At 33.0% G+C, this 14,675-nt stretch overlaps 1 protein-coding gene and 1 non-coding gene across 2 annotated transcripts in view; one reads left to right on the top strand and one right to left on the bottom strand.

Moving 5' to 3' along the window:
• The window catches only part of LOC130443899 (DNA-binding protein D-ETS-3), a 136,470-nt gene that overhangs the window by 51,028 nt on the left and 70,767 nt on the right, over positions 1-14,675 (bottom strand). Inside the window, exon 4 of the mRNA XM_056778787.1 lies at positions 2,863-2,913. Within this exon, the coding sequence (XP_056634765.1) occupies positions 2,863-2,913 (51 nt within the window). The remainder of the gene's footprint in view (positions 1-2,862; positions 2,914-14,675) is intronic.
• Trnai-aau (transfer RNA isoleucine (anticodon AAU)) lies at positions 1,430-1,503 on the top strand. The gene has a single exon. It is a non-coding gene; the product is annotated as a tRNA-Ile (tRNA).

Genomic DNA, 14,675 nt, shown 5'->3' with positions numbered 1-14,675 from the left:
CTGTAGCAGCATTATGAAATTTCAAAATTATTGGAAGATAATGAATTCGAAGAACATGACTCTGATAATTACCGCATTCCCCACACTTTCGACACTAATTTAGATATTAAGACCCAGACCCTCCAAGAAAAGTATAAAAAGAACAGATGACAAATAACTGATAAAAAATATGCTTAATTCATACAGAAGCTGTTCGTGGATTAGACCTACTCCGGATACCACGTAAAAAAGCGTCTACCTCATAGGTGAAGGTGAATAAGTTATAATATAGGAATGTTGTAAAGCTAGTGTTAACATAAATAATATAAAATGAAGGCAAACGCTTCGTTTTCACCGGATCCTTACGAGTATAGACGAACCCGGTCAATTTTAGAGCGCTCTAATATCGTCATGAATGCATATCCAAAAAAAATCACATAGAAGTTTTATTGTGAAATGATAAAATAAAAAAATTGATAAATATTCCCTTATTTCTATTAATAAATTTTTCATTTTTAATTTTATGAAAAAAATAGTAGACATACTGTTTGAATGAATTATGTTTCAAAAAATTTTCTTTAAGATCGGTTGCTTCAGAGTGAAAAAGGTGTTGGTACTCCTTTTCCAAGATGGCGACTACAGGACAAAGATTGCAGCCCCACAAAGTTGGAATAAGGCTTCTAGTGACCCCCTGACACATCCCAAAAATAATATTTTTATAAATATGTTTACTATCGATGTATGGTTAACATAGAATGTGGTAGTTGCCTGTCTACGCAATAAATGGAAGTTTTCCTGAAAGTGTATTGGTATATGCTTTTTTATCTGACCAAATTCGCGAAAATACTTCTCAAGTTTATTAGTTGTTCCTGTTGTGTTTGGATTTTACCTTCGTAACCAATCTTTCGTTTTATTAATATTTATTAATTTAATCATTTTTCAGAATTGAAAGAAGTTCAAACAATCAATATTACAATACTGATATCTTCTAATTTTAATTACAAAACAATTAGCTGGAAATTTCAACAATCTTACGTTGCCTCTGTGTATATTATATCCAATTTCTGTAATCATATGGTTTCATTTTAATTGCAGTAATGAACTTAATATTTTAAATATTTTTCAATAGAAACTGAAGAGATCTTTCAAATAATATACCAGAAGCCTATACTTGTCATTTAGAAAATTGGGGGTTGTACATGTCATTCGAAGGGGGTTGAAGTTAGGAATCGCATTTTCACGATGAATAATGTCAACTTATAATTTAAATTTGACGTGCGATTTTTCGTTGTATGTATAATAACACATACTGTATAATCTTTAAATTAGCTTGTAATTGAATATGTGGCACATTTTATAAATTGAATGAATGTTTCATAATAATTTGTTAGTTCGAAATTTTAAGATGAATTTGAACGGTTTTATACCAATTTTTTTTATAAATTCACATGGCCCATTAGCTCAGTTGGTTAGAGCGTCGTGCTAATAACGCGAAGGTCGCGGGTTCGATCCCCCCATGGGCCATTGAAATTTTTTTATTGCCATTTTTATCCCATTTTCTAATCTTTTTATTGTTGAAATACCTATTAACACAGTGCTGCATGCTTGATTATTATAAAAAAAATAATTGGTTAATATATTTAAAACAAATTTCAAGTTGCCAACAGCAATTTGATGATGCAAAATCAACAATAAGGGGCCATCCATAAAGTACGTCACACGAATTTTAGGACTTTTGAACCCCTCCCCCCGTCCTTGTCACAGGTTGTCACATTTTTATAACCCCCCTCCCCCTCTTGATGTGACGTCACACATTTTTTAAATTTATGTATGTATTTAAAAATAATCGAGCGAAAACAGATATTTTCATTTTTTCCTTATTTTTATTATATAATAATCTAATAAAATCAACATAAAGTCCAACATTTCATAAAATTTTTTAAATTTTCAATTCATATCCAAACTTTGCATTTTAGTATTTTAAATTTTAACACGTGACGTCACAAAACTATTGACCCCCCCATGCCCCTTGTCACACGATGTCACACTTCGGTGATACCCTCCCTCCCCATTAACGTGTGACGTTTTTTATGGATGGCCCCTAAATTTTATAACAAATCGAAATTAATTTATTCAATTGACGTTGAAAAGAGTTGTTTGGAATTCAATCAAACTCTGTAATTATTGCGAAATAAATAGATCAAAACTTATTACAACAAATGTTTTTTCCATGCTGTATTTCCCCGTTTGGTTAACGTTCATAAATATTTGCTGTACGCCATGCAGTTAATTTATCTGTATAATACAAATTTGGACTAGACCAATGTTTCAACCACCAAAAAACAAAAATTATGTTTTCGAGGAAATTTGTATTAGCCGATTTGTCGTGTTCGGTTGTATGGTTTGTGTAACGGATTTTATGTCATTTATTTTTACATTTTCTTCCGTCGTCTGGATTTCCATTTCCTCCCGAAACAGATTTTTCATTGGAACGGCAACGCTAGCGCTGTCCTCAGTTCCCCCAGTTAATGGAATTTTCAATTATAGTTGTTAAATTTTTTAAATAGATAGTATATGAACCTCCTGTCCACTTTTTAAAATCACCTTTTCATGCAGAAATGTTGACAATCAATTTAATTTTTATCACTTTATAAATATTATAATATTTGTTTGAATTGATAGTGAAACGTGCATAGAGATGGGAATTTTCACTTACACCTCTTTTTTTGATTATATTCCCCAACGTATATTTGATTTACATTTCTTTTCAACCGTGAGCTGAAAACTTGAACAACTATTTTTTCGAAATTAGCAATGATGCAAGTAGGATCTCTCATCTCTATTCATGTATTTAAACGAGTATATAATAAATGGAGGGCAAACCTTGCGACTGCGATGTAGCGTGCGAGCCCCATGAACCTTTGTACGAAGTATCTGTAACAAAATATTCGCTAATTAGTAATTCGAACGAAGCACTGGGCTTATTCTAGTGAAGGTAATTAAATAATAGATTATTTCTCTCGCGGATTCTTCCACCGAATCTACCAACATCTAACCAACACCTGACTACGTTGTGGTAACACGTCGTAATTCAGTGATAATAAATAAGTAGAATCAGGACCGGATTAAGCTAGGGGCGTGGGGGGGCTATAGCACAGGGCCCTAGGTCCAAGAGGGCCCCATCATTTGGAAATCATTCTGTATTTTTTGATGTGTTGATACCATAAATCTAACGTATTGATATTATTTTGTGAAATTTTCCGGGTTTTCGAATTCCTTAAGGGGGCCCCGTCATTATTTTAGCCCCAGGCCTTATAAATCTTAATCCGGCCCTGAGTAGAATTTTTGACATTATAAATTTATTAATACGCGAATACCTACCTTGGACTAAAAAGCTAATAGGACAGTAAACAGGCCCAGAAAAAAAGTCATTTAGAAAATAATTTGATATTATACTGAGAGATCTACATCAGAGATCTAATAATTAGTTATTTATGATACAATTGTTAAAACTACGATTTTGTCTTATATTTAACATGTATATCATACATAATTTTTACATAGCTAGAGGTTTATTAGTTAGGAGTCGCTGCTGTGCGAAATTTATAAGCTACTAAAATTAAACAAATGAAAAATACAGAATTCGATTCGAAATTACTTTAGGTAAAATAATTAACTAAAACCGAAATTGGTATCCAGTTTTTTAATAATGTCAGAGTGTCATAAGATATATAGACAACAATAAAAAGTAAAGATTGTTTGGTATGTTTGTATGAATAATTTCTGTTGTGCTACAACAACAGATATGAATAGTGAAGAAATCGAAACTGAAACTGATCGTCGATATGCCGAAGCCGAAACTGCTGTTCTGTTGAACACACAGACATCGTATCTGCTGCCTTTTAAATAGAAACAACAGTATGATATTGCATACCGTAAATTTATGGGGTAAATCGGCGAAAGTTGAAGGAAAGCTTAGTGAAACTGTATTTAAGTGCGGGGATATCTTCAACAATGTCATGATAAAAGCCAATTCGCTAATTAAGGATAATGTTGACATCAGCAAATATCACAAATTCCTTGCATGGTGAGGTACCGTTCGAAGAAATAAAAAATTCTCACCAGACAACAAATTGATAAATTTTTAAATGAATAGTATCTATATACCGATTATTTAATGATTAAAGTGGCAATAATTGCTGGTGTATTTCGTGCATGTCGCCGAGAAGAGCTAAACAATTTGAAACAGGAGAATTACAAAATTCGTTCATCATCATCATGCCTCTCAGTCCCATGTGGATTTTGGCTATCGCTTATGGCGCTTTATAGTTTGTCGTTTGTTTTGGCTGCTTTTGTTATTATTTTCCATTCTTTTCGGTCCCGGCATTTTGCTCTCCAGTTCTCTATATTGAGTGCTCTTATGTCCTCCTCTATTTCGTTTCTCCAAGTTTTTCTCGGCCTGTCCTTTTTCCTTGGCCACAATGGGATCCATCGCGTTTTGATCATTTCAGTTGGTTTCGTTCTCATTATGTGCCCGGCCCAGTTGAGCCTTTGTACTTTTATGTTTCTCACTATATTCTCATTCCCTAGTTCTCTCTCTATTTCTTCGTTTTCTTCTCTCTTCTTTCTCCTTCCGGTGTTATGTTTGGGCCTGTTATAGTTCTCACTATTTTTCTTTCGGTTCTTTTAAGTTCATCTCCTCTTTTGTTTATTACTGTTGTTTCTATCGCATTTTTATTTTGTTTTGTTATGTTTTTTAGTAGGTTTTTGTTTCTTCCATAGGCTTAATAGCCCTTTTTGGGCGTCGGTGGCGGAACGGACTCTTGTTCACTATCTCGTACTTAAAAGTGCCTCACATCATAGTTCATAGTTATGTTAGTTGGCGGTCAGACATTGATTTTCTGATAAGACAGTCATGAACCACTTATCAGACATCTTTTAACTGTAAATCGAAAGCGTACTCAAGTGTTGGAATCTCGCATTTGTGAGTACTAGGCATTCGCCTGCAGTCCTCCATGTACGAACAACATTTCTAATCATCCGTGATGATGATAGTATAGACATGGCGTCTTAGATTACCGTGTCTGATGACTAGTCTTAGAGCCTGTTCAGGTAGATTCGTAAGCGAAACAGGTTTCCAACCATTTACGCAGAATTTAGCGTGCTAGCAGAGTACTGAGAGAGTGATCGTGCATTCAAAAGAGGTGTAACTTGCAGCCAGTTCTTTCACTTCGGCACAAGCCAAGAGCACACCGTTTCAGTCGTTACTACTTTTATGGAAGTTATGCTGTCTAAGCAGATTGAGATAACGCTGTTTTTATAGCGTCAATTAAATATCGCCAATCACGTTCCATCATAGCAAATACTACGGCTTGTACGATGCTAGTATGTTACCAGGCGAGAAAAATTTGCTTATTTTGGGGTGTCTTTCGCAGAATCCTACTACGACCAAGCCATTCATCATGGAGTAATCCGTGTATCATGTTAATGTTAGGTTAATTTCGTGAGAAGTAATTGAAAAATTGCAAAACCAATTTTGATTACGAATGTGAAATAGTCAATATTCAAATTATGAGCATAATCTCAAGTAGATACTAATATCCGCGTGAAATAAGGAATAAAAGAAATGGCAGCTGAAACGGATTTATCAATAAAATGAGAATAAATAAAGTATTGGAAAACAAAGACATTACATCTTCCAGATAGTCCATTTAGAATAAATTTTCACTGGTCTAAAACATCCTTCAAATGACATTGGACTATTAGAATCAGAAAACGATTTTGTCCACGATTGCTTGTTGCTTTTCGAATCAAAGCTTGGCAATTACTTTTATGGATGGAAAGGTTTTGAATAATTACACCGAAGAAGTAACAAGCACTGCATTGTGATAGAAAATTCGCCTTAAAATTGAATCGAACGGCGGCAGATTAAAAAGCTGTAAATCAATAATGGCTTACTTTGAATAATATAGGCTTTGATTTGAAAATGCAGAAAGCCCAACTATTAATTTCATTGATGATGTACCATATGGATATATATACTCGATATATTCTATATTGGAGAATCTAAGCTCAGTAATTCTGGAAGGGGTAATGAAACACAACTTAATTTGTTGGAATCTTTATATTGAATCTTTGTTTCCCCTTAGTGTCAGGCAGAATATATCAAAATAAAATAAATCTGACACAATATTGCTGTGTAAATACTATAAATAAGTAACTCTTGATAACTACGTAATACTAAATATTTAATACTTAAAAACTAAATAAATCAATAAATTTAATGAATAAAAAAATATATAAAGGTCAGTTACATCTAAAGAATATTTTTAACGATTCGATCTAATTTTTGACTGTACAGAAATCTGTCAAAATCTACTTAAGAAGCAAATACAGAGAAACAGGTTCGTGATTCTAACAAAATATCATACTTTTTAACGGGATTTATTTTACATTAAATAAGTAAAAAAATTAAACACCTCAGTTAAAGTTCTAGAGCTATTTCTCTATATTTCAAAGACAGGTAGAACAAATATAATACAAGCTGAAGATATTCAATTTTCGAAATGAAATAGTGTTAAGAGCAATTTATACAAATTTAATATTTACCAAACAACATAGAAAACTGTCCAAACGTTGAATTTCGACTAAGATAGTCTGCAGTCGGTTTGATATCCAGCATCATTTCCAAATCAATTAACAGCACTTAGAGTCTAATAAAATCTCTAATCACACATTCATGTCTCACTCAATCACCACAAAGTTTCGACACTCAGTATTATACCACGCACGAAACACCCCTGAAACAGACTGTCCAAAGTTTGACAATACGTCAGAAGTGATTTGGTGACTGTAATCTGTCGAGTTTATGATCAACTGTGAACTTTTTCTAGTCTTTAACGCGTTGTGCCCTTTCGAGGGTGGAGTCGGGGTTGAAAGGCGGCCAATCAGAGGAATCAAACAGGAATGGCTTGTTGCGTCATAAATAAACTCCACCTCAATTACCCCTAAATCTGGAGGGGTAAGTTGTGTCTATATGTTCACATTCTCTTTGGTTTATGATAGGTTCTTTTCTATTTACCTTAGGTTGTTCAATTATTTTACAGAGTAGTGGTTTCGGGGTGTTGTTATTACAGACAATTTTTTGGCTAGTATTTTCTTCATAATATCAGCCTTTGCATAATTTTACGCATATATTAGTATATAGAATTATATACATGGAAGTGTATATATGGAAATCTTATATTGAGGAAAGAAAAACAAATCGATAATTAATTCTGGAATCAAATATAAATTTACAAATTGTGATACATTAAAAATGCATCTAAATTGGCTGTTCCGTTTGTAATCGTGTTCATGAGGAGAATATAATAATTACTTGCCTTTCTCTGCGTCAGTTCCGTCAAAAGATTCCGATATTTATTCAACACATCCCTAAAATCTGGTACATTCGTTATCTTTCCTTTACAATTATATCTAACTTTGAATTAAATCATCCATCATCCAACAATGGTGATCAAGTTGATGTCATTTATACAGATTTTTTAAAGCCTAATCGGATCATGAAACTACTGATTTTTTAATCACATCTGATAGAAACAAAAAAAAGCTGTATTACTTCTTCCTTCTACCTGCTCATTGTTCTATATTTACACGAAACCAGGCGAGATGGTTAGAATCGAGGAAAAGCGAAGCGATCAGATCTTGAACGCCGAGATCTCAGCGAAGCTACGCCGCTTACAGAGATGCAGCTCGCGCGACGCTGTTAAATCTTTCATTGCATATATTTTTGTGTATATTATTTTGTTGGCGTGTATATAGTGTGTATATATATATATAAGCTTAAATTATCGAACTTTGTTTATTGTGTTACCTTTCTACTACCCTCGACAACAAGACTAGCGCCCATAAACGCTCAAAGGTTCAGGTTATGGACCTTCGATTAGTATCCACAATATCGCCTTTGCACTTACAATAATATTCTATATAATATCAGAGGCGGCTCCAGTATTTAGTCTCCGGGCACATTGAGAAGGGATACCATCCCCCAGCAATCTAAGGGAGTCCCAGAAGACGAAAGAAACTTGGAAATTGTTTTTTGTTTTCGAGTGTCTAATTAAGTAGATTTCATTATATGTGTTTGTTTGGTCATTTCCCCCCTTTTCCTCAAATAATCACTATCGTTATTTGGTATTAGAATTACCGCTGTATAAGATCATTAAAATAAAAATTTTGTGGTAATGTCGGTACCCTTTTCATAATCATTCTGTGTATTTAATATATAGGGTTCTTCATTTGAAAATTCATCATTGCATTGCAGTGACTATGCTTTCGTGAATCACCCTATATGTTTTGTATTTTGTGAAAATCATTCTATATTTTTTTGTTTGAAAGATAATCAGATGTTTCTATACTACAAACTATCACTGTATAAGATATTTAATTATAAATTTAAAACAATTATTGATAGTTATACGAGGTCTGACTATTGAATAACGAGATTGGTTACAAAAAAGGATTTTATTATAAAAATTATTCTACATTCGAATGCTCCCCTTAAATATACCCCCTTCCCTTCGCTACACACCTTTCCATACGTTTTTCCATTGATCAAAGCAGAGCTGGAAGTCTTCTTTGGTGACGCCCAGATCCCTTTCAAAGCGGATCTTTTTCTAATCTTTCTAACTTTTCAAGGAAGTTTGAGAAGACCTATTGACGCAATAGCTTTTGGTCAGGAGTCAGATTTTTGCTATCAACTTCGCACATACTTTCGTCATGTTAAAATTTTTTTTAAAATGTTAAAATGTTTTTTTATCGGCGTTACAGTAATCATCCGGATGCTCATTCGACGATTTGCACGCACAATTTGGTTGATTTTGGTCACTGTTTCCGGAGTTGGAACAGTCACTAGGCGACCTGGGCGCTAGTCATCTTCAGTGATCTCTCGGCCGTCACTAAAGCGCTTACACCACTCAAAATCACGCGCACGAGATAGAGAATTGCCTCTTGCAACAATTTATAGCACTCAGTCTCGTTATTTAATAGCTAGACCTCGTATTATGACATAAGTAGGTACCATTAGAAAGAAATTAAAGAAAAAACCCCGCGAAGTGTGGGTACCGAGATATGGATTCAAAAAATTATATAGTTCAATATCTCATAATAAAATAGTCTAGTCAATACAGACTTTTGATGTTTTTTTTGGGTGAGGAATTCGATTCTGAACAGTGTACTTCGATATTTTGCTTTTTTTGCCCAAAAGTTTCTCGTAATTGGTCAATAAAATTAAATTTTATTCAAAATATGCTATTCGTAATCTTATGAAAATTACTAATTTTTCTGCAATGCAAAATTTTCGTTTTTAAGAAACTGGATGTGAAAAATATATTTATTTTTATCAAAAATATATGGCGTCGATACACAAAAATTTGAATTTTTAGAAAACTGAATTCACTTTTATTACAACTCGCGGAAGAAAAGAAAAATTGAAAAAACCAAAAATAACATGTTCAAGAGGTTCTATTTTCGTATCGATTGTTGGATAATATTTTACATATTTTTTCCATGGAGTAAAATAAAAAAAAATTAAAATCGACCATAGCGAGAAGTTTCATTATTTTCACTTGATAACATTAATTAGTGAAGTGTTATTTACAATCTCTCCAAATTACAACATAATTCAGTTTACATAATGAAAGTTATGTATTTTAATGAAAATGAAATACAGTGGAAACTCGATTAACCGGGCTAATTGTTGCCGTTAGGGATTCCGATAATCGGAAGTCGGGATAATCAAATGTATGAAGAAAAGCAGGTTTTGTGAAATAAAATAAGTTTGATAATGTGGGAATATTGAATGCAAAAATCGTAATCTTTTAAGATATTGTACTTTTATAATAATGATTTTAATATTTTGGAATTAAAATTTTCTACTTTAAAACATCTGCTTAACAGATTTTAACCTTGTAAAAAAATATATTTTGGTATTTCCTAAAATAGAGAAAAAAAGGTTTTCGAGCTACAGGTCAGGTCATAAAACCAGGTATAGGTTTATATATAGAACGGATAATAAAATCCAAAAATGTATTAAGGTTAGGAAGTAGGTAGTTTAATTCTCACCGAGAATCTACGTTGTAAGGACATACCTCCGAAACTCTAGGGGAAATAAAATAATCTTCCAATTCATAACGTATTTAGTTTTTTTTTCTCATAAATATACCGTTACCTCATCCATAATTCCAACAGATAATAATAATCTTTATTAATAAATAATAAAATTATTAATAAGAAATAATAATATTTTAATTTGGTTTTAAATATTTGGTAATTGACATTTGACGTAAGCTACTTTTTCTCTTCATTTCTGCGATATCACGAATTCGTTTCAGCTGTAGTAAACTCACAGTATTACTCTCTGTTTGTTTTTAAAATCATTTGAGAGCTGTTTCCAGAATCTGAAGTGCTTCATCAAGAGACGTTCCTACATCATTTTCCACGTCTAGATTTTCTTCTGTTTCATCTTCTTGCATTTCCTGCTGTTCATTTATCTATAATATGTTTTCTACGATTTCGTCATCTGACATAATCTGAAAGCCTTGATCATTATTGGCGCAAGTGACCCACTCTTTGATACTATCTTCATCACAATCCTGGCATGTTTGTATCTTTAATATTAGCTCATTCATATCCTACAAATTGAACTCATCCGTATTGGTTATTGAATTTTCATTCTCCCGATTAAATACTCTGTTCCAAGCCTTCTTTAAAGCTTTCCTTTCAATCAAATCCCGCGTATCTACAACCATGTAACAAAACTTTTTTAAATTCATTCCTTTAAAAAATGACGACTTCTATATCATCTTAATCAACAGATAACAACCTACGTAGAAGTTGTTTTCTATAAAGTTGTTTCAATATTTCAATAATACTTTGATCCATTGGTTGTAGCAAGGAGGCAAATATTTTACTTTAAACTTTCCATTTTCTTTTCATTTTTTTATTCTTCAGGGATAAAAGTGTTGCCATACCAGTCAATGAATATTTCAGAGTCCATTCATGCACTTTTTTGATTTTCATAATTTAAGGGTACTCTTATATTTTTAAAACTTTATTTTTGATTTTCCGATGAGGAGCAAAGGCATTTTATGGGTCCTGATAGCGTTATCGCAGACTGAATTCCCGCGCCTAGAAACTAAAGCTTTTGAAAGTAATGATGTCCAGTTTAATCCGGTTTCATTATAAATAGAATACAAGTCATAGTTATCCATCCAATTTCGTCTTAAAATCATCTTTAAAAGAGTTTGCTGCGTCTACATTAGTTGACATTTTTTCACCTTGTATTTTCAATTCACGAATTCCATGACGAGATTTAAATCTGTATAACCATCCGTTACTAGCGACAAACATCACCAACTAATTTTTTATTTAATAGTAATTCTTTTTCAAAGACTAAAGGGCCAATTGATCGTTTTTGTAAAAATTAACAATGCAAAGCGTCTTCTAAAAGTTCGTTTTTCGGTTTCTTCATCATTTTCCGATGTTTACTCCCTTCTTCACTATCTAATTTGCATATGTACAACAAAATTGAATCGGCGTTCTTCTTAATATCACTTACGGGTATTGTGGATGTACCTACACCATACTCATCAGCTAACTTACGGCCGGTTCCTCCTTTGTTTAATGAATCAATAATATTTATTGAGTCTTTAAGTGATAACACTACTCTCTTACGCTTTGATATTTTCAAATATTTAGACGCGACACGCACATCTGAGCGTAGTAACTAATTAAAACAAAAACGAAATACGTGGGGCAGCGATCTCGTGGGGCGCAGGTGGGATAATGCCAGTTCCGACCCCTTCGTGCTTGCAAAAATTCGACTTTTAGTACATATGTTAAACATTTTGTTACTTGGCTCTATATTAATTATTTAATAGTTGATAGTACGGATAATCAAGAATCCGTATAACTGAAGGCCGGAAAATCGAATTTTTACTATTATAAAAATTTTATGTAGACTCGAAAAATGAAAATTACTCAGGAGCCTTTGGTGACACAGTTTCTTAGTACAATAATGAAAATATATACATTTCTTTAGCAAAATTTCCTCCTCTTTCGATTGATGTGCTCAATTTTATAATCAGAGTACTATTTACTGCTGTACTAGTTAATTCGCGTTTTTTTGACGAAATTATTTCTTAATTTAGACACTTTATTAAGCAGTTTTCTCTCTGATTTTCATTCCATTGGATAGAACACCTCAAAACACATCTAAATACATGGTTTTGACTAGCGCTTGGAATCATGAGAGGTTTCATTGGAAAAACATCTAAGTTGACTGGACTATATATATTTATTTTTTCTCGAGTCCATCTTTATTCCATATTAAATACAGTTATTAGAACAGATTCTGTTTTAAAATTGTCTTTTGTCTCTATAATTATTGCAAACCTCACTTTAATCCCACCCAACTATCAACAATAAACCAAATGACTGAACACTCAATTACACATCCCACTTATCCCACCTCCGAAATCAAAACAATCAGCCGCTCAACTAAAATATGTTCAGTCTTGTGTCCGTTCCCACAGGACCGAAACAAAGGTATAACGTTTTGCCGAGCACAGCTCACTTTACGCCGTTGCTTCTATGAACATTGTCACTAAATTGTCAGCGTATGTCGATTGTCATCCCCAAATAAAGCCATTGTTGCAAACAAAAGAAGTGAACATCGAACGTGCGCTAGTCGTGTGTGAAGATCGTAACAACAAAATGGATCATCACAGCGTGCCATGGGAGATCATCAACGCGTTTTTGTTGAGTATCAAGCTACTTAACTTTTTACGTTAGTTGGTATACTGATGTCGAGGGTTTCAAATTAATTGACTTAGAACACAGTAGGTGGTCTGATTACATTAACATTTATTTTTTTTAACTCATATGAAAATGTTGCACAATTAATTTTGTATATACAGGGTGTGACGCGAAAAATTTGATTAAAAGTAATAGCGGATACAGTTATGTTAACAATCTGAGATTACGAAGTTGTAGATTTTGGTTGGCACCAAGGCTTTAATATAATGTAGTCTTGAATGTGGCATTTCTGATTAAACCGGAAGTGGACATCAACTTTGATATTTTAAATAGAATATTTTTTATTCTATTTTCCAACTCTACTTATCAAATTTGTGCAGAATGTACTATATCAAATCATAGGAAAGAGTCCCACAACGTAAAATTGACACGTTATCTTTTTTCTAAATCATTGAAGATTATACATTTGGAACTATAAAACACCATGCCTGAAGTCCATTGTTTCGAGAGTATTTTGGGTGGGATGTAATGGTATACCCCAGTGCCATCTACTGTGAAATAATAACAAAAAAATTCACTTGAATTACATTTGACTTACTACAACTCAAAACAGTTTACTCTATTCAATTATTATTATTAATCTATTTGACAAATTTTTAAGAAATTTTGACATAAACATGGCGGAAACCACCGTAGCAAGTTACCAATCTCTGAAAAGTTACTATAAAACTGGTTTTTTCTTTTAATTATTCCTCTTTTTTAAAGGAAAGTGCCTCTTCTTTAGAGTGAATTTCGTGATCATTGTACTTTCATTAATGCTGTCGATTTTGCTATTGATCCATATCTTCTACTTTTTTGAAATTCAATCAATCAAATCAACGTTTTTTGTAAATATATATCTATGCATGTCAACAATAATTTCTCCATTCTTAATTATACGTATTTACCAATAAGTGTTACACTAGTTACAGTTAATGGAATTTGATAACCTTCAAACAACTCGGAAGTGTACTTATTACTTTCGTACGCATTTTCGATCAGCATTAAACCATCGTGGCACCTCCATTTAAATAAGTTTATCATATGTAATTATTTGACGATCCCTAAATATAAAATCGTATTCCCAAGGATGGAAAACTTCCAGGGTGATATTAACTTAACTTTTCTTCTTTTTTCTACGTAAAAATAATGTTCAAAGACTGAGTAGTATATATTCTCAAAAGTTACCCAATAATGATAGCAGTTTTCTTCATATGAGTATCAAAACTAAACAATTCTAAAGATTTATGTGAAATTCTAAAATCAGCAGCAAAGGTAGTGACATTTTCTAGAAGTCCGTGCTCCTTCAAACCTCCTTCGTATATAAATGTCACGATCTTATAGACGTCGTTGGAAGTACCGCCATTGAATTTTTTCAGCATTTCTTTGTACCAATCGACACGAGCCTTTTTTTGAGCGTTCGTCAAATTATACGGAATCTAACGAGAACAAATATTTTTGACAGCCAAATGTTCATGCAATATTGTATGTATGTGAGTGAAACTCATGCCCAAATAAGCCTCAATCACACGGTGTGTCACAAGACGAGCTTAGAATATCAGTTAACGCACAGCATCAATGGTTTCTGGTACAACGGCCGATTCTGGATGACCTTTACGAAATTCATCTTGTAGCGAAGTGCGAGCCCGATTGAATTCAGAAATCCAGTGAAACACGATGGCTCGAGATAGTGCTTCATCAACAAAAGTCAAAGCGAGTTGATTGGCATACTGCTGTTGGTTTGATGCACGTCGAAATTCATAGACAATCATCGTACGAAAATGTTCGCGATTTTTGACCAAGATCAATATTTCAAGTATATGTAAAACAACTTGAAACACACT

The sequence above is a fragment of the Diorhabda sublineata genome, chromosome 5 (assembly GCF_026230105.1).
Source record: "Diorhabda sublineata isolate icDioSubl1.1 chromosome 5, icDioSubl1.1, whole genome shotgun sequence".
Classification (NCBI taxonomy): Eukaryota; Metazoa; Arthropoda; class Insecta; order Coleoptera; family Chrysomelidae; genus Diorhabda; species Diorhabda sublineata.
This window is presented reverse-complemented; position numbering and strand designations above follow the sequence as displayed.